A 20,901-nucleotide genomic window follows, 5' to 3' on the forward strand; every position below is an offset into this window, starting at 1 on the left:
TTGGAAATCTGGTCTTGCAAGACTAGTAACTACCTATGAACCAGAGTACTTGCAGCATAAAGGAAGGGACATGATTATAGTACACAGGAGCTTCATCATTGAGCCATAATCTTTGAATGTGATCCTAGGCTTCCTTGTTCTGTTGAATGCTGACAGTCTGTTTATTATTTAGCTGTAAATAAACTGGACAGTATGAAGTTTGTGTGTTTAATGTTAACATTGTGACTATGAAACCATTTTTAATTTAGCATGTTTTTTTGCAGGCACACAGGTATGAAATGCAGTATGTTTGGGCTACCACAGTTTGTCTAGCATTTAATGCAGATGAGTAAGGCTATGAGCTGTTAAACACCTGCTTCCTCTAGTACATGGTTCAATTACCTCAGCCTTTGTCTTCTATGCGACTCTGCCAAGTTACTTCACCAGACAGGAGTACCACTCCGATACTTCTGAAAAGGGACACTTGTGTCCAGCGGGATGTCCCCGGTTGTTAGCAAATGAGTCACATATTTGTTCTTTGAATTCCTGCACTCTTCCTATAGCCATTAATTAGTACTTTTCTATATGCTATTTGAGAATGAATCCTAGCATGTCTTGTGTAGTTTGCCAGGTGCGTTCGCACTAAATGTGAGTTTCAAGGGAAAATAAATTTATTGTTTCTCATGCTAAGTCTGTTTTCAATGTAAGAGTGTTTGCGTTATTTAGACAATAGATCTCAAATGTTTTGTTTTTCTGTAAAATTTGCAATAATTTTTTTAATGAAATCCAAATCTCTATGATAATTATAAAAGTAAAGAAGAAATAGTATAGGTTCATAGGTTCATAGGTAGGTATTAGGCTATTAGCCCAAGGGCCTAAGAAAGCCGAGCCAACAAGGTTTCCTGGCTTACACCACCCAAGAAAGTTATTTTCCTGTGCCACTGTCAAGCAGAGACACAGAAGTGATCCCCAGGGTCTATTTCCTATTTCCCAATCACTCATCAAGATTTTTCTTGAAGAGTGCTAATGAAGAACTTTGCTTGACATAGATGGGTAGCCTGTTCCAGAGTATGGGAAGTCTCTGGGACAGGAGTCTATCCCTCCAGCATGTCCTGTTTATTGTGATGACAAGGTTTAGGTCCCTAGAGTGTGTAGCTCGGAGAGATTGGGATTTCTTTAGGTGTAGCATGTCCAGCAGCTCTGGGTTTGACTCGGAGTAGGTGATATGCTACGGAGTAAAGTTGGAGTTTTTTGAGATGGTCAGTGTAGGGCATTTGTTTGAGGCCAGTAATCCTCTTTGTGAGGTACTTCTGTGGCCTTACCAGTTGCTGCAGATGTCTTGTGAGGTACATTCCAAAAGGGGCATTGTACTCTATAATGAGTCTAATGAGTGTCTAGTAGAGGGGAACAATGACCTCTTTTTTCCTGGATGAAAACCCTTTTATGATGAGGTGTGCCATGTAGAAGGACTTCCTGACTACTGTGGCGATGTGACTGTCAAAAGAGAAACTACTGTCCACCTGGGTCCCAAGGTCTCTTATCACACATTCGGTGTTAAGTAGATTGCTGCCTATATGGTAGTTCATGGGTACAGAGTTTTTACCAAAGGGGATGACACTGCACTTTTTGGCATTGAGCTTGAAGCCATGGCTCTGACACCAGGCATCTGTCTCAGTGAGGCCCTTCTGTAGGATGTCCACATCATTTGGCGACTTGACTATGGCTCCTTGTTTGCAGTCATATGCGAACTTTATTAGCTAGAGGCCTTCTGTGTTAGCCTGTACTTCAGAGAAGTAGATACCAAACAGAAGAGGTCCCAGGACTGAACCCTGTGGTACTCCACTTGTCACTGGTTTGAGGTCAGATTTGGAGTCTGCAACTTTTACAGTGTTGTTTTTGTCAGTGAGCCAGTTGGCAAATCATCTTGCGATGTAGGGATTTATGCCTAGTTTAGTGAGTTTAGCTATAATTCCAGAATGGGGGATGGTGTTGAAAGCCTTGGCGAGGTAAAGATAAGCTGTGTGAACCACCTTACCCTCATCTACGGCTTTGTTGACTGCCTCAAAGAAGTTGATCAGGTTCAGGAAGCATGATCTGCCTTTCACAAGCCCGAACTGGGTGGGATCCAGAGTTTGGAGGTTACCGATGTCTTTGTTTAGGAGTTCCATGATGACACATTCCATGGCCTTGCAGACCAGGCTCGTCAGGCTAATAGGGTGATAGTTCCCGGGATCAGTGATGGCTCCCCCTTTGTGGAGTGGGATAACAGTTGCTGTGCACCATTCAGTGGGCACAAAGCCTGATGCGAGGCTATTATTGAACATGGTACTTAAGTGGGGAGCCAGTTCATTCTAAAGTTTGTGTAAAACACAGCCTGGGATGTTGTCCGGTCCCATGGATGCTGTGTTTTTGGCTTTAGAGATTGCAGCTTTTACCTGCATAGTTGTGATTACAGGCACTCTGCATTCATCCTGTATAGATATGGACCCTTTAGGGGTGAGGGGGGATAAAGTTAACACTGAACCTATCTGCCAAGATGTTGGCAATATCCATTGGTTCTGTAATTTTCATGCCGTTGTGCTGTAACTCAAAGCAGATCTGGGTATTTCCATCAAGATTCTTGACATAGCTATAGAATGCTTTGTGGTTGTCCTTAGAATTAGTTGCAATTTTGTTTTCATAGCTAGCTTTGGAGGATCTTATAAGGGATTTCAGCTTCTTACTGAGGCTGACCAGGGAGCTCCTCCACTCATGGGATTTTACTCACTTTTGCAACAGTTTCTTCCTTCTGTTGTACAGTTTGTTTATGGCAGGGGACCACCAGATTGGCTTCCTTTTTTTGGAGGATGGCGTCTTGGTTCTGTTTGGGATAGCATGATCCATGCACTCGTGTAAGTGCTTATAAAGTGCTTCTGTGTAGGATTCAGCAGTTGTAACTGTATTGTCCATCTGCATGGGTGTCATGAAGTTCACCACTTCTGTCTTAAGAAGCATGAAATTGGCTTTGGAGAAATTTTTTACCATGGTTTCCTTAATGGGGGGTGGGAGTGGGCTGTGGATATCAAGGGTCATTAGCTTATGGTCGGATCGGACCAACGAGGAGTTGACTTCAGGTGTGGAACACCGGTCACTCATGTTGGTAATGACTAGGTCTAATATATTGTTGCCCCTGGTGGGGGTGTGGATAAGTTGATCCAGGGCATTGGAGCTTATGAATTCAAGAAAACATTTCGCTAAGGAGTCGGTACACGAGTAGTTTTCCCAGTTAATGGTGGGGTAGTTGAAGTCACCCATTATTAGGATGTTTGGTTGAACCCTAATATTTTCCAGTACATCAAGAAAAGAGGAGTGGGAATCCTGGGGCATGGTGGGGATCTGTAGCAAGCTACAATTTGGATTGCAGTTTTGCCCAGAGTTAGTTGCACTTGGATAACCTCAGATGCATTATGCTGAGCAGCTAGCCTGGAGGTGTGGATATCCTTAATGAATATGGACACACCTCTGCCTTTGGTGTTTCGGTCCAGGTTACATGGCCAAAATGTGTGGTATGAGTTATAGCCTGGTAGTGCAGGGGCGCTCTCTGGAGCCTTGAACCAGGTCTCAGTCACTGCACAGATATCGATGTTTTCCATTTTAAGGATTGCCTCGAGTGAGTGCATTTTGAGATTTAGACTTGTAGCATTGAGTAGCATTACCCTCAGTTTTTGCTTGCCTGTTCCTGTTTCAGTGGTGAATATGTCATTTAAACCTTGCCTAAAAAGGCACTATAGGGGCAGCAAGAGCCTTAGCCAGTATCTGGAATACCAGGGGTGACAGGTGCAGGCCATCTGTGGCAAAGCTTCTTGGTCTGTCGACCATGTCATCTTAGGCAGACAGATACTGGATCCCCTTAGAATGACACCAGAAGCTTAGCCAATTGTTGAAGTCAATCTTTTTGTCCTTGTACTGTGGTATCATTCTGGGTGATGGCAGAATGCTACTCAGGGCTAGGGTCATACCTGCCTGGGCTACAAGATCAGAGAGCTCTTCCATGTCTCTTTTCATGTAGTCCAGGGAGGTATGTCTCAGGTCATTTACACCAACATGGACAATGACAGAGTCATATTTGTACTTGATGTGGAGTGACCTGAGTGCATGGGTTATGTGGTGGATCCTGGCACCCGACAGGCATCTGACAGTAACCTTCTCCTTGTTTAACCTGGTGAATGGGACATCAATGTGCCTGACTATAGAGTCACATATGACTAGTGTGTTGGGTACGTTGTTTTGCCTTATTGGCTGTGGTTGAGTGGCACACTGAGTCTGTGGGCTATGTGTCATTTGGGTTATGTTGGGGGATGGAGGTTGCTTGCATTTCTGCTTTGGAGGTCTCTGTTGCTTAGACAGATTATTATAGAGAGCCTCCTTGAATGTTTTTATGTTACTATGTGTGGATTTTGCTGGTGTAGATTTAGTGAGACTATGTGATGAGTGTGGTGTGGTGCAAATGTTTACCTTCTCCGCTTGACTGTCAAGTTCAGTCTTGGTTGGAGAGAGCTTTAAATCCAGTTTGGCTAGATAAGTGCATCTCTCACAGGTTGTAGTGTTGGGTGGTAGGAGGAGAGAGTTGTCTGTGCACATGAGGCAATTTCTATATTGCCTCAAGATGCCCAGATTCATCAGATAGACAGGAGGGAACACTGCGAGCTGACCCTTGGACATGCCTGAATAAAAAATTATTTTCCCCTTGATAAGTTAGGAAAGTGAGTGGAAGAGCTGTTTTTTCTCTAAGCAAGTGAGAAGAGTCATCATCTTCTTTTGGCTGTTCCCGTTAGGGGTCGCCACAGTGGATCACCTCTTTCCATTTCTTCCTGTCCTCTGCATCTTGCTCTGTCACACCAACCACCTGCATGTCCTCTCTTACCACATCCATAAACCTTATCTTAGGCCTTCCTCTTTTCTTGTTACCTGGTAGCTTCATCCTTAGCATCTTTTTCCCAATATACTCAGCATCCCTCCTCAGCACATGTCCAAACCAACATAATCTTGCCTCACTGGCTTTGTCTCCAAAGCTTCCAACCAGGGCTGACCCTCTAATATACTTATTCCTAATCCTGTCCAACCTCATCACACCCAGTGCAAATCTTAACATCTTTAACTCTGCCACATCCATCTCAAACTCTTGCCTTTTTGTCAATGCCACTGTCTCCACCCCATATAACATAGCTGGTCTCACTACCCTCTTGTAGACCTTCCCTTTCACTCTTACAGGTACTCGTCTGTCACAAATCACTCCTGATACTCTTCTCCACCCACCCCATCCTGCCTGTACTCTCTTCTTCACCTCTCTTTCACACTCACCGTTACTCTGAACTATTGACCCCAAGTATTTAAACTCATCCACCTTCGCCACCTCTACTCCATGCATCCTCACCATTCCTCTATCCTCCCTCTCATTCGCACACATATATTCTGTCTCTAGAAGGCTTCCCTCCAACACAGAAAGGCTTGGGGGACTCAGAAGCTTGCATGCAGTCCTGGATACAGCAAATCTATATCTGGAACACTAGTTACAGCAAAGGTAGGAAACAGGCTTACAGTTTTTTTTTTTTACAGAGAAGTAGCTAAAACAGCAGTAAAAACAATTCACATGCCGTGCAAGCTAGCACATTTGAGTATGTAGCAATATTAGACCAAACCCATTTTAAAAATGCAATTAAATTAAAAAGGACTAAAAGCAAGTGCAGGAGTTTATTAGGTAGAATGTGGTAAATAGATGTGACTAGGGGAGTGTCCCAGATCAAATCTACAGTGGGGCGGGAAACTGCAAAAGCCACCAAATTTAAACTACAGGCCAGAAATAGAGAGGGTGGGTGGGACAAAACAGTTTCAGCAGAGATCTGAAAAACTATAAGCAACAATTAACAGTACAAACTCTAAAACCAAAAAAATATACTCAGCTCTGTATATTGCCAGATAGATTGAAAAGCAGTCTCTCAGAACACAGGTTCCAGCAATGAAATGCAGGCTGTTACTAACAGGTCTAATTTTATGCAAGTTATCCTTGAATTAGATAACATACAAGCTGTACAAACTAGTTATACCAACTGAAGACACCGCAGAAAATAGGTGGAGGTGGGGAAAACAGTTTCAGCAGATATTTGAAAAACTATAAGCAACAATTAACAGTACAAACTCTAAAACCAAAAAAATATACTCAGCTCTGTATATTTCCAGATAGATTGAAAAGCAGTCTCTCAGAACACAGGTTCCAGCAATGAAATGCTGGCTGTTACTAACAGGTCTAATTTTATGCAAGTGATCCTTGAGTTAGATAGCACACAAGCTGTAAAAAAAAGGTCTGAAGTAGTTAACTTCATTTTATCTGCAACCTGTGGGTTTACAGATCCGTATTGGATCCGAGCCGGCAACTTTTTTTCTAGCATCTGCTCCAAGCTCCGAGCTCCTCCCATTACCCATAATGCCCTACCATCTCCTATCTTCCCTCAGATCTCGTTTTCCATGCCAGTAGTGTGCATCGTGGTCTCCTTTGCTCTGAGCTCAGGGATAGTAAGTGGTATTTTTTTTCTGCTATCTAGGTGTGCTTGAGTAAAATATTTCCCTTCCTCCCCTTGTGTAGTATCTCGCTTGGTCTTTGGTGTTAAAAAAAAAAAAAAAAAAAAAAAAAAAGTCTTGTATAGAGTATAGTTATCCCCTACCCGTGTGTGTGTGGTTTTGGAGATGTAGTGTTTGTGCCTTGGAGTGCAGGACTATGGCTGACCAGCCAAAGCCTGTCTTTAAAAAATGTACAGAGTGTGGCCATAAGCTCTCCCCGGCCGATGGTCACACTCTGTATGTAATTTGCTTGGGAGTGGCACATTTGTCCACTCAATGTGCTGTCTGTTCAGGTTTTAACCCTAGAGCCCTTAGGGATCGTAAGGCCAAGCTAGTTGCCAAATGCCTTCTCCCTGCTGCCATGCTGGAATCTGCCTCGGCCTTGGTCTCTAGTGTACCACCTTCCACCCAGACAGGGACTCAACCTCCCTCTTCTTCTGGTGATGGGTCTTCTAAGGACAAATCTTCAGTCAGCGTGGCTGATAAAGAAAAGGAAAAAGAAAAAGAAAAAGAGAAGGAAAAAGAAAGGCGCAGAGAGGAAAGGGAGAAAAAGAAGGACAGGCATCGTAAGAGGTCCCCAGACAGAGAGCTCTTTCTCAGCCCCCCATCTAAGACCTTGAGGCATGTTTCTCCCCGGCTCCAGTCTCCTCTTTTCTCACCGGAGCCGCTGGAACATTCGGACTCGAGGCCTTCCTCCTCACTGCGCAGACCAGCCTTGAGGTCGACTCGGAGCCTATCGGACATGGATATGGACAGGATGATGCAGAGATTTATTCAGACCCAAATTCAGATAGGAGTCTTGCCAGGCCCCTCTCCCTATGGAGGGGGGACCTCCATGCCTCTTTTCCACCCCATCTCTCCTTCCCCTATCCGTGCTTTAGCTTCGGGGCTCTTGGATCCGAGGTTTTTCAGATCTGGTAACTCGGCGCCGATGGTTCCTCCAACCTCGACTCCGGCTGTTACCTTGAGTTCCTCGGATCCGACTTGTTCGGATCCGAGTGACTCTCGGAGCCGCATACAGGAAGTCAGACCCAGGGGAATGGATTCTTCGGCTCCTACCATTTCGGATCCGATCCGTTCCCTCAGACCTCAGGCTACCCTGGTTTCGGCTCCGGTCCCTGCTTCAGATCTGGGGAGGGCTTCTCCCTCGCCCTTCGAAGTGGTGGACAGGGTTCTCGACCAGGGATTGAGACCCCAGTCCATCCCCTCAGATACCACCCAGACCCCCCTGGATTTGGCAATGACTCCCCTCATCCTGTCTCAGGGACAGCTCATGCCAGAGGGTCCTCAGGTTAATTTCCCTGAGGAAATCCCTGCAGCTCACGGATCCTTCTGAGAGTCCCGTAAGCGCAAGTGCAAAAGGAGGCACTTGGACTCCCCTGAGTCCCTCACTACAGACACTGACTTAGATGAAGGAGAAGGTTCCCCCAGGTCTCCTCCCAAAGACGTCTCCTTCGGAGAAATTATGGAGATCCTCCACCAGAGGGGGAAGTTGGTCAACCCCAAAACCTTCTGGGGATGAGTCAGTGTTCCTGGAGGCCTTTGGCATGGGCCCATCTACTTCCTGGGTGTCCCCCACCAGCAGACCCCTTGGTGGACCTCATCTCCACAAGGGCATGGAAAGAGCCTGACACCATAGAGCCCATCCCCAAATGCCCTGACAAGGTTTTATCTCCCCCTTCTGATAGACAACCCTGGTCGAAAGGAGCCCCAGTTGATACTATGTTGGTTGCAGCGGCCACAAAGAAGGAACTAGCACAGGAGAGTTCCTCAGTCCACCCTCCAGACAAGGAGTCCAGGTCGGTGTATAGGTTTGGGAAGCGTGTATACTCCTCAGCGACCTTTTCTATTCGTGCGTTGAATTATTTGGCACATGTGATTTGGCTTCAGTGAGACCTTGCTTCATAATTTGCTGAGTCGCCCGCAGAGGCTTTATCGGTGCAGGACAGACAGTTGTTCTCAGTGAAAATGTCTACTCTAAAGTCAGTCTTAAACACATCAATGCGGCTCCTTTCCCATGCCACAGAAGGAGCAGCTATGGCGGCTGGGACAGGCATAGCCATGAAGCGTCATGCCTGGCTCAGGTTGTGGCAGTTCATGGACCCTTTCAAGGTGTCATTTATCAACGCTCCCTACAACGGTTCTTCCCTTTTTGGGAAGGCAGTACGTGACACACTTGTCCAGAGTGAAAAGGACGGGAAGACTTTGTCTGCTGTCGAAGTCCGCTTCTCTAACCCTCAGTGGTCCTTCTCTAGGAATCAAAGAGGGCAGAAGAAGATGTGGTTCCAAAAATCTCAGTTTTCCTGGGATTCTCAGGACAACTATTCCCCCAGAGGAAGAGGGGGGCAGGATCGACGCCGACCCAGAGGTAGAGGGGGCCCCAGGAATTTTGGATCTAGGGAACCCTTTTCTGATAGACCTGGTGATCAGCCCTGAGGGGTTGCCCAGCTGTCCTACTCTGGAGGCAGTCGGGGGACGATTATCCTTACACCCAGTGGCATGGAGTCCATTACGACAGATCGCTGGGTTCTACAGATAATATCCAGTTGTTATTCTATTCCATTTGTTGCCCCTCCAGATATTACAAAACACCTCCCGAATGTTCCACCTGCTCACAGTGAGGCCGCAGCTCTAGTAGCTTCAAAGCTGCTTCTCAAACGAGCCATCGAACAGGTCCCCCCCGATCAGTCCGGATTAGGCGTCTACTCAAGGTTCTTTTTGGTGCCAAAAAAGACGGGGGACCTCAGGCCCATTCTAGACCTGTCAACATTAAACCTGTCTGTAGCCAAACAGAAACTCTGTATGGTCACCCTACAGTCCATTCTACCTTATCTCCGAGAGTGCAACTGGATGTGCTTGTTAGACCTTCAGGTTGCTTACTACCACATCAAAATACACAGAAGCTCCAGGAGGTTTCTGCGCTTTTGGCTGGGAGCCAGTCATTTTCAGTTCAGAGCCCTATCCTTTGGTCTCACCACAGCCCCCAGGGTGTTCACCTAGGTAATGGCAGTTGTAGCGGCTCACCTGAGGCTTCAGGGTATTCAGGTGTTTCCATACCTGGATGACTGGCTATTCGCTGCGCCCAACAAGCATCACTTGTGTCTGGCCCAAGATTATTTCATTTGGTTAGCAGATCTACTGGGAATTACAGTCAATGTTCACAAATTCCATTTGCAACCAGTACAAGTTCTAGACTTCATTGGGGCACAGCTAGACACTTTGCAGATGAAGGTATTCTTAACGCCAGACAGGATCCTACACCTCAGGTGCCACATAGCTCAGATAGTGAACTCCAAGTCTTCAAAGGCGAGCAAGGTTCTCCAGGCTCTGGGCACCATGGCTGCCGCCATATCTATTCTCCCTTGTGTGCGCCTTCACATGCGGGTTCTTCAATGGCTGTTCAATGGTCTTGGCTAGACCTGCCCATGGAATTTCCGATCAAGATCAGTCACGTCTGCAGGACATCTCTTCTTTGGTGGTTAAGTTCACTGCAGATATCAAAAGGACGCCCCTTCGCGTCATCTCCAGTCCAAGCCACAGTGACCATGGACGCCTCCCAACTCGGGTGGGGGGGACACTGTTCGGGAAGGACAGTTCAAGGCACGTGGTCCCAGTCAGAGACCAAATTGCACATAAATGTTCTAGAGATGAGGGCAGTGCTTTTAGAGTTGGAAGCCTTTCACACAGTCCTCCCTCTCGTATTGATTGCAATTCAGTCAGACAACATGTCGGTTGTCTGGTATATCAACAAGCAGGGGGGAACCAGATCCTACCCTCTATGTTGCGAGGCCATGAGAGTGTGGGAATGGGCAATTTCCACCGGTGACTTTCTGACAGCAGCGCACATCCCGGGGTGGTCCAACATTTTAGTGAACAGATTGAGCCATTCTGATGCCTTATGAGTGGTCTCTGAAACAGTCAGTAGTGGAGGAGATCTTCCTTGCATGGGGTCAGCCTTGCTGTGATCTCTTCACATCTCCTTCCAAAGCAAAGTGCAGTGAGTTCTTCACTCTGATTCCTTCACCAGGGGAAGTCCCCAGAGATGCTCTAGTCCATGCTTGGCCCCCCGGGCTTCTGTATGCTTATCCACCATTACCACTCATTACAAAGTTTCTTCAGAAAGCTTGCTGACTACAGTGCAAAGTGATCTTCATTGTCCCGTTCTGGCCACGTCAGGTTTGGTTCCTATTCCTTTGGTCTCATCTCTTAGCTCCCCCGTGGGTTCTGGATCCCTGCCTGAATCTAATCTCCCATCCGTCCGGGGCACGTCCGCCCAATCTGGGCAGCCTCAAGCTGACAGCTTGGTTGCTCCAGTTCCGTTAATTGCCAGGACTCCCGGTCTTTCATCCCTGGAAAAATCCATTCTGGTGGCCTCTCTTAAAGACTCCACTAGGAAACGTTATTGCAGCAAATTGAAGCGCTTTTCCATTTGGGCCTCACAGAGAAAAATAGATCCCTTTACAGCCCCTGTTCCAGCGGAGTTGGACTTCCTGTCTGGTATCTTTCAGCAAGGAGCTAGTTCCTCCACAGTGAAAGTACAATTGGCAGCCATTTCCAGTTTTCACGTTGGTGAAGACAACAAGACCTTAGCCTCCTCTAGGCTGTGTAAGGCTTTTCTTAAAGGTACTTTTCTGTTATGGCCCCCTGTCAAGGATTCTGTGCCTCCTTGGGACCTTACTTTCATTTTACAGGCATTGGTGGCTCCTCCTTTCGAACCTGCACCTTCGGTGGACTTGAAATTTTTGTCATGGAAGACCGCTTTCCTAGTCGCCATTACATCTTCTAGGAGGGTTTCTGAGTTTCAAGCTCTGTCTGCCATGCCTCCGTATTTGGTCTTCTATAAGGATAGGGGCTCCCTCCGTACTAACCCTTCTTTCTTACCTAAAGTAGCATCTGAAGCAGACATAAACCAGTCCATTAATCTGCCCGTTTTCTTTAATAGCTTCCAAAATAAAGGTGAATACAAACTCCATTTGTTAGATCATAGACAGCTTCATTTTTATCTTCATAGAACGAAGTCTTTTCACAAGACTGACCAATTGTTTGTTTCCTTTTCCAAAGCTTTTATGGGAAAAGCTATTTGTAAAGTTTCTTTGGCCAGATGGATCACTCTTTGTATTTCACATGCCTACAAAGCAAAAGGTTTATCTCCTCCTGGTATTGTTAAGACTCACTCTACCAGGTCCATCGACTTCTGCTGCTTTTTGGTCTAGGGTGCCTTTGGACGATATTTGTGCAGCAGCGACCTGGGCCAATTCACATACCTTCATTTCCCATTACAAATTAGATCTGATTTTGAGGTGTAGAGCATCCTTTGGCTCTGCAGTGCTCAGGAATATCCTTCCATAAGGGCCTCCCAGGATCAGAGTAGCTGAGGACTCTGTCCCACAGGTTGCACATAAAATGAAGTTAACTACTTCAGGTAAAGAAGTTATGTACTCACCATAACGTTCCATCTGAGTAGTTCTACTTCATTTTTCTGCAACATTCCCTCCCTCTGTCCCCCGGACCTTGTCCTGTCTTTCAGGATTGGTTTATTGGGTTGAGTTGCTTATGTTTTTAGTTGCAGCAAACTCGATCTGAGGGAAGATAGGAGATGGTAGGGTATTATGGGTAAGGGGAGGAGCTCAGAGCTTGGAGCAGATGCTAGAAAAAAAGTTGCCGGCTCGGATCCGATACCGATCCATATACCCACAGGTTGCAGAAAAATGAAGTATAACTACTCAGATGAAACGTTATGGTGAGTACATAACTTCTTTTTATACCAACTGAAGACACAGCAGAAAATAGGGGGAGGTAGGGAAAACAGTTTCAGCAGAGATCTGAAAAACTATAAGCAACAATTAACAGTACAAACTCTAAAACCAAAAAAATATATACTCAGCTCTATATATTTCCAGATAGATTGAAAAGCAGTGTCTCAGAACACATGTTCCAGCAATGAAATGCAGGCTGTTACTAACATGTCTAATTTTATGCAAGTGATCCTTGAGTGAGATAACACGCAAGCTGTAAAAAACAGTTATGCCAACTGAAGATACAGCAGAACATAGGGGAGGTGGGGAAAACAGTTTCAGCAGAGATCTGAAAAACTATAAGCAACAATTAACAGTACAAACTCTAAAACCCCAAAAAATATACTCAGCTCTGTATATTTCCAGATAGATTGAAAAGCAGTCTCTCAGAACACAGGTTCCAGCAATGAAATGCAGGCTGTTACTAACAGGTCTAATTTTATGCAAGTCATCCTTGAGTTAGATAACACACAAGCTGTAAAAACTAGTTATACCAACTGAAAACAGATCAGAAAATAGGGGGAGGTGGGGAAAACAGTTTCAGCAGAGATCTGAAAAACTATAAGCAGCAATTAACAGTACAAACTCTAAAACCAAAAAAATATACTCAGCTCTGTACATTTCCAGATAGATTGAAAAGCAGTCTCTCAGAACACATGTTCCAGCAAGTATGCACACTGACAGGTTTGAACAGAGTTTATGGTAACTGGGGAGAGACAACTGAGTGATAGGATATTGGCATGGCTTGCGGGGGCCTGAATTATTACAAGGCATAGGGCCCCATTTGTCCATGATCCAGCTGTGTTGATTCTGGAGGTGTATGCAGTAAAAGTACATCATTATTAGCCATTCAAATACATTAGACCTGTATGGAGTGATATTCTATGAGATAAAAATAAAAAAATCCCAACACAAACATAGTTTGACCGATTTAATAGCACAAAACACAAAGATCCCAACGACTGAGCGCTTTCACCATAAGAATGGCTTCATCAGAGTAATGTTGGTTGGTACAAACAACATTTAAATAACTCGTCTCCTACATGCTGACCAATCCACATTGAATAACATCATCGCAAAGATTATACATGAAATCTAAAAACACGATTGAACCAAAATACAAGGTAAGAATGCACTTCTACAATATGCTTAAAGATAAAAAGTGTTGTGATGCTGATATACATTGTTAAATATATAAAAAAGAAATTTTATTTAATCACATTTGCTTTAGCCTTAAGTGTAGGAAGAATAGCAATACTGTCACTGAGGCCAGGTGGATACATAGCATTTAGACGAAGTTGCCACATTGTCTCCAAAAACTGAGCCATTGGCAGCTTTTGTGGATGCTTTTACCAAAATAGTTTTGGGGGAATCTGAACATATTTTAAGGGACTCACGGCATTGCTTAGAAAGACTTAGGGGTGTTGATTTACCTGAGCCCTTCACGTTTCTTACCATCGACGTGATAAATTTATTTACCACCATACCCCATGAGGAGGGTCTTGATTTCTTTAGAGAAAGCTTAGTTAACAGCAAAACTTGCAATAAGAACATGATTAAATTGCTGGTTGATCTAATGGAATTGGTCCTTAAGAATAATTTTTTGCTCTTCAAAGGGAAAATTTACCAACAAATTGCAGGAGTGGCCATGGGAGCCAAGTGTGCTCCCGTTTTTTCCAACTTGGTACTTCTATACTGGAAAGTAAATTATATCTTCACATCTCGATTTATGTCCAAGATCCTGTTATATAACAAATTCTTGGATGATATTCTGATTCTATGGAAAGGGACTGAACAGAAGGCCAATGAGTTCCTTGAATTTTTAAATAACACCACTACTTTTTTCAGGTTCACCAACTTTTGGCATGCATATGAGATAAATTATTTACACATCCATTTGAATTTTGATGGGGGGATTCTTACAAGTGGTATCCACAGGAAGGAAACTTTTTCAAATTCTATGCTCCATTTTAGCAGTTGTCACCCTTATCACCAGAAAAAGGGAATTATTAAGGGGCAGATGGTCAGACTGTCGAGATTGGTGAGCACCTCTGATACTTTTAAATGTAAGTTGTTTCAACTTGTAGGGATGTTTTTAGATAGGGGATATCCCTTAAAATTAATTTTGATGGTCAAACAAGAGGTTTTAAAGAAGAGAGATACCCTTTACCAACCTATACTTCGTGCTGGGTTACCAGTAAAACCAGCCCAACAACAGTTTGATGGTTCATCTACAATGATTCTTAGATGCAATCACATCACCTGTCCCAAGATATTGTTTCAGCCATCAACTATGCATGGCACTTTGGTCTTAGGGATGCAAGTAAGGAAATTCTTGGCCCGAGACCTGGGATAGTTTACAGTCGAGGGAGAAATGTTAAGGACATTATGGAGAATTCTAGTTGCAAGTCTTTTATATCTAGAATGTGCAAATGTAGGACCTGTAGGGTATATAAGTACATCAATGATGGCCAATATGTGTCCATACCTGGTTACAGACATTCTTTGAGCTGCCCAGGAAGGTGCAGCTGTAACACTAACATGTTAGTATATGTTGCCACCTGTATCAGCTGCACCAGTTTTTAAGTGGGCAAAATTGTACGAAGACTTAAGGAAAGGATCACTGAACATGTTAGGGCCATCAGAAACAAAGATGCTCACAATGCACTCTATAGACATAGTACATGTTGTACTAATTTTAAAAAGTTTATTTTCTTTGTCATTGACAAGGTGAAAAGTAGTGAAAGAGGAGGTGACTTGAAACTAAAGGTGGAAAATTTGGAGACAATGTGGCAACTTAAGCTAAATGCTATACAGCCACCTGGCCTCAATGACAGTATTGCTGTTCTTCCTACACTTAAGGCTAAAGCAAATGTGATTAAGTAAAATTTCTTCTTTATATATTTAGCAACGTATATCAGCATCACAACACTTTTTATCTTTAAGCATATTGTACAAGTGCATTTTTATCTTGTATTTTGGTTCAATCATGTTTTTATATTTCATGTATAATCAACTGTTTTTTTTTTAATTTTTGCGATGATGTCATTCAATGTGGATTGGTCAGCAGGTAGGGGATGGGTTGTTTAAATGTTGTTTGTACCATCCAATGTTACTCTGATGAAGTCATTCTTATGGTGAAAGCGCTCAGTCATTGGGATCTTTGTGTTTTGTGCTATTAAATCGGTGAAACCATGTTTGTGTTGGGACTTTTTTTTAATTTTTATTTCATTGTTTTTGGTTTATTGTTTTTTGCTTCGTTGGAAGACTTGGGGTTTTTGTGATATTCTATGAGATAGTTATTATTGATGACAGAGAAAATGGAGGGAAGTCCGAAATGAAATGTTGGTGTAATGCAAGCATGTACCACCCCTCAAAAATTAGTTTGCTTTATGCAGCAGTATTTCTGATTTTTGTATGACTTATGGGTTGTTAGAACAAATGCTGCTGCAGCATTTATATTGTCTTTATTTTTTTTTTTTATTTATTGTAGTAAATAGTGATTTAGTTCATTAACAGGACTGGATTGTATAATATAGTCTAGACATGTTGCATTTTAGTAATATAGTTTTGAAATACCTTTACAGCCTTAATTTTCCCTATTGCTTTTGCGTTACTTTACTTGCAAGCAAAAGGTAAAGGTTACAGAGACAAACAATCAGTAAAATCTGCAAGAAAGACTCATCCAAGCTAGAGATTTCATTGTGTAATATCTTAAGCCTCCTGTAGAGGAAGCCCATGGGATATATTTTATTTTGATTTATTTGACATTTGTTAACCAGGTTAGTCCGACTGGGTAGAGACCCTTTTTCAGTGGAGACACAAGGAGAATATTTGCAAATGACCCCTTAAGGACATACTCTGGTTTGGCTACATGGCTTCTAAATACACATACCTTTTTACTTGGTGAGTAAAGCCAAACCCCACTAACTGTACATGTGCTATGTTTCTGACTTTTTGTGACCTTGTCAGTATAGCATAAGTGGATTGTTTGGCTATACTTTAGAAACCCAGGACATAAAACCCAGTTTGATGCCTATAAACATTAATTTGCCTACAAAATATCCCAAACAGCATCCAGGAAAAGGGTAAAAATGTGATACAGACAAACCATTCAGTAAAATCTGCAAGAAAGACTCCACCAAACTAGAGTGTTCACTATGTAATACATTCAAACGTATGTAGTGGGGGCCCATGAGATGTATGCAAATGGATCTTTAAAGACATGTCAATACTTCAGCTACATTGCTTCTAAAGGGCCACGAATTTTAGATAGTGCAAATGCAAACAATTTGCAAACAATTTTTTTCATCCCTGCAGGACTGAGCCTAATGCCTCCTGTACCCTTGCTCAGTTTGACCATTTCTGACATGGTCAAGGTAACAGGAGATTCCCAGGCAGGCTAGAGCCATACAACCCATTTGTACCTGCCTAGGAATCCCCATGATCAAGTCTGCTCATGGTGAGAATTATGTGATAGGGAGTGGGCAATCTTTTCTGGTCCTAAGAGGTGGCTTTCCCTCTCCCAAGCAGAGCACCCTCTTCCCCCTGCAGTGGTTCTTTTGATGTGCTATAGTTGCCCTCAGAAGGCTTCTGTCAGCTCACAGTGCAGCTTGCACACAGCAGTGCTGGCTCAATAGTCTTGAGCTTTTTGGGGTAGTTAACTAGTGTTCCTGCTAGGTTTCACCCATGTGGTAAGCTACAGCTGCCTTTCTAAACCCAGAATAAGTGAACAGGCAGCATTTGCCTGCCTGCTGTCCAGTCCTGAGGCAGGCAGGCAGGCAAGTAGTATCTGCTTATTCCTGTCCTTGCCTGCCAGCTTCTACGTGTGCTAGTGTTGCTATTTGGTTTCATGTCACCTGTGACATAATCAAGGTTTTATCCCTCTATGCCATGGGGTGGCCAAAAATTGAAACATAATGTCATAACTGAAGGAAGAGAATCTAATGTAGTGTCTTGATTGTTTGTAGTGTTGTATAATTTATTCCACATGAATAGTTATCTAATGCAAGTTATCTACAGTAAGATAGATTTGAGTACAAGCTTATTTAGATTATTTAAGCAGGTATTATGTAGCACTTGAAAAATAAAAATTTTTTTGGAATTATAGGTTAAAGATGCACTTTACTAATCTGGATGAAGATAATAAAAGTTGATTTTGAAGTTTTCCCAGCCTTAATCCTTCTCATTGTTTTGGAGAACATTTACTTGGAATGTCATGCTGATCATTTATCTCAACAGATAAGATAAGTAAAATGCATACGATAAAAACAAATGACTGTTGAGATGTGATGAACTAGTAAAAGTAGAATACGCAAGAATGTTATAGTTGTGAACATTTTAGTGATTATTGGTTAAAAATTAATGATTTATTCAGAGCACTGTGGTCTGATAATTGTTATTTATCTAAAAGTTTAATTTTTATTCACTGCCCCATCTGTTCTTGAATCCAGAAATCACAATGTGTGTTGTTATTGATTTTATTGTCTATTATTAGGAAGAATATTTTCAAAAAATTAAAAAAAATAATAACCCTCTTTTTTCTTGTTTTCTGATTTTAACCACTGATGTATGTCAAAAAGAATTAAAATTGATTAGAATGAGATCTAGGAATATTTCATCTGTTTTTAAGTATTAGAGTTATTTCCACTATTAGATAAATGTGGTGTGTTATTCAATATGGATAGTAATAGTAGTAAAACTGAATAATTTGCTATGGTAAAGGAATTTGTGAATCTTATGCAAACTAGAATTTTAACTTTGTGAATAATTAATGTTTATTGTTTTACATGTTTTAAAAAATAAAAATGTTTTGGAAAAAAAAAGTTTTGTAAATATTGTATATGCTGAACTGCAGATCTTAAGTGTACCTTATTCACACTTAGGTACTCTGTACCATTACTCACAGGTGTGGATTTGCCTTCCTGTCATATCCAAATTATGTATTTGAAAAGTGTTGCATTGTTCATATTTATCTGTGTATAACTGACACCAGGTTTATTTTATTTTATTTTATTTAAATATATTAACCAAGATAGAGAGTTGATCTACATGGCCCATTTCTGGGTTCAGTCTGGGGATACAACTTTTATTAAATGGAAGTAGTTTCCACAGAGTAAATAAATGTGGAGTGGAGTATTTTCTGCCTGCATTTTCTTATTTCTATGAAAGTGGCTTGTAACAAACCTTTGCAGCATTTTCTGCATGGTTAGATTTCTTCTAGAAATACCCTCATTACTGAGATGCTAGTAAGGACACAGCTAGCTCCACAGCTGCCTGGATGGTAGCTCCTCTGGTCAGCTCCCTAGTGCAGGGGCTCAAATAATCAAAGATACACTTCAGGAGACTTGATAATCACCAGGTATGGTGACAAAAAGAATACAGAGAAAAAAATGTAAAGTTGTGTAATTTGCTGCAGACTTCATTCCCTGCTTTTTATAGTAAATTGGGTGCAGTCTCTATTCATATATGCTAGTAATACATAAACATGTAGAGACAGTGGCACTAATTATGTTCTTTGTGATTAATAAGTGTTGTTTTGTCTTTCTGCTGTTTTCTAGTAACATTGCTTTACTATATTGACTTTTTGGCTTGCAGTCCCATACGATCACATAATTCACTGTAAGCAGCTTTGGTGCAGTTGGCTTAATAAGATGAATGATGTGCAATAAAATAAAGTGAAATAAGTGAGAGAGGGAAAAAAACACAAGTAAAATAAGAAAACCAGTTGATAATGTCAGAGCAGTGTTTGTTGCATTCAGGGGTGTCTTGGGTGAGGATGCAAGAGCACCTCTTATTTGCATTTGTCTTTTCAAAAGCTAGCAAAACTGCAGTGTACAAGTAAGTCTAACCAAAAACATACCAAAAATTAATTACTTTTAGCAGTTTGTCCCACTTAAGGACTTCTTTGTTAGAACACCATTCCTTACTTAGCACATCGACTCTGCCATCCTGAATACTATTAAGGCACGTGGTCACAGATTCGTCACTGCACACATCTAGCTGTTTAATGCTCAGGGTTTTGTTCAGTGCATCTCCTGCCATTTCTTCCAGCTTTGCTTTCTTCTGCAGGTCTCTCATAGTAGCAATTACTGCAAAAGAAAATAACATACTGTAGAATGAGACAGAGGACAAGGTGCATCAACCTTTATAAAACTATTATTTAAACTCCAGTAGAGACTTTTAAATGTGACAAATGTCAGGACTCCAGTTCTCTGGACATCATAGTAAATTCATTGCAAGAAACAGATTTTAATTACTCGCATATTACGGCACGAGTTGCTGGAAAGGGTTGTTCTACATTCTCTTTACTTAGTTAAAGTAAACGAAATCACTAGCGGTATATATAAACCAAGTATGTTCTAATTCTTTCATTTGCTGAGTAGTCGTGTTCCAACTAATGGTTCCAGCACTATCATGGGAGTGTCACATGCTTGGCCAAAAAATTGCTTTATTCAGAGACAAACTTTGAAGAACAAAGGGGGAAAATGAGGCATTACCTCCTTAAAAAGTAAGTGCCCACAGGCATGCAATCAGTTAAAAAGGGTAAGATGTATAAATGAATAGGAAGAATGCAACACATGCGTCTGAATATGTGTGTGTGTGTGTCCACTTCAGAATCTCGAAATTCAAAAGACTGAGTCCAAAATCTCGAAAGTTTAAAATACTGAAAACTCAAAAAACTGAATCTCATAATATCAAAAAAACACAGGACACCAACACTTATTGTACTCCAGCACACCTACATACAGAAATATATTACTCTTCTTCAAGTATAACCGGGGGGGGGGCAATCCCCCCTACACCCCCTGCTACTTAAATATATCAACTCCGAGATTGCACTCCACAGAAGAAAATGGCAAATATACCATTATTTGCTTCATGACTGCCTGTTGTAACCTTAGTCATGTTCCCTTTTAATTTGCTATACTACAACAAAACTCATTTTTGTGTAGTGAAGTTTGATCTCGGAGTTGATATATTTAAGTAGCAGGGGGTGTGGGGGGTGCATCTCCCCCCCCCCCCACATGTGGGGTGCAGGGGGGCTTATACTTGGAGAAGTTTAATATGTTTCTGTATGTAGTTGTGCTGGAATACAGTAAGTCTTGGTGTCTTGTATTTTTTCGATATTATGAGATTCAGTATTTTGACTTTTCAATATTTTGAACTTTCGAGATTTTGGACTTAGTCTTTTGAATTTCGAGATTTTGAGCTTTCAAGATTCTGAAGTGGGCGTGTGTGTGTGTGTGTGTGTGTGTGTGTGTGTGTGTGTGTGTGTGTGTGTGTGTGTGTGTGTGTGTGTGTGTGTCTATACAAATATACACACATTTATGTGCATACATAAATATGTACATATGTAATTCATACAGTTACATATTTTAATTCTTGCTGGTCGAAGGTGGGGATACTTGGTGTTGACAGCATGATTCTGAAGGTTAATATGACATGTCTGTCATTACAATGGAGGTCAACAAGAATGCATGTTGTTCTGATGCAAAATAAGGCTTCCTGTTTAAAGTTATATACTAAGAAG

The 20,901-nt window shown here is 42.2% G+C and overlaps 1 protein-coding gene across 1 annotated transcript in view; it reads right to left on the reverse strand.

Moving 5' to 3' along the window:
* The window catches only part of RDH8 (retinol dehydrogenase 8), a 322,412-nt gene that overhangs the window by 186,305 nt on the left and 115,206 nt on the right, over positions 1-20,901 (reverse strand). The window contains exon 2 of the mRNA XM_044082506.1: positions 19,298-19,459. Within this exon, the coding sequence (XP_043938441.1) occupies positions 19,298-19,459 (162 nt within the window). The remainder of the gene's footprint in view (positions 1-19,297; positions 19,460-20,901) is intronic.

The sequence above is a fragment of the Protopterus annectens genome, chromosome 9.part0 (assembly GCF_019279795.1).
Source record: "Protopterus annectens isolate FY-2018-M chromosome 9.part0, PAN1.0, whole genome shotgun sequence".
In the NCBI taxonomy this organism is placed as follows: Eukaryota; Metazoa; Chordata; order Ceratodontiformes; family Protopteridae; genus Protopterus; species Protopterus annectens.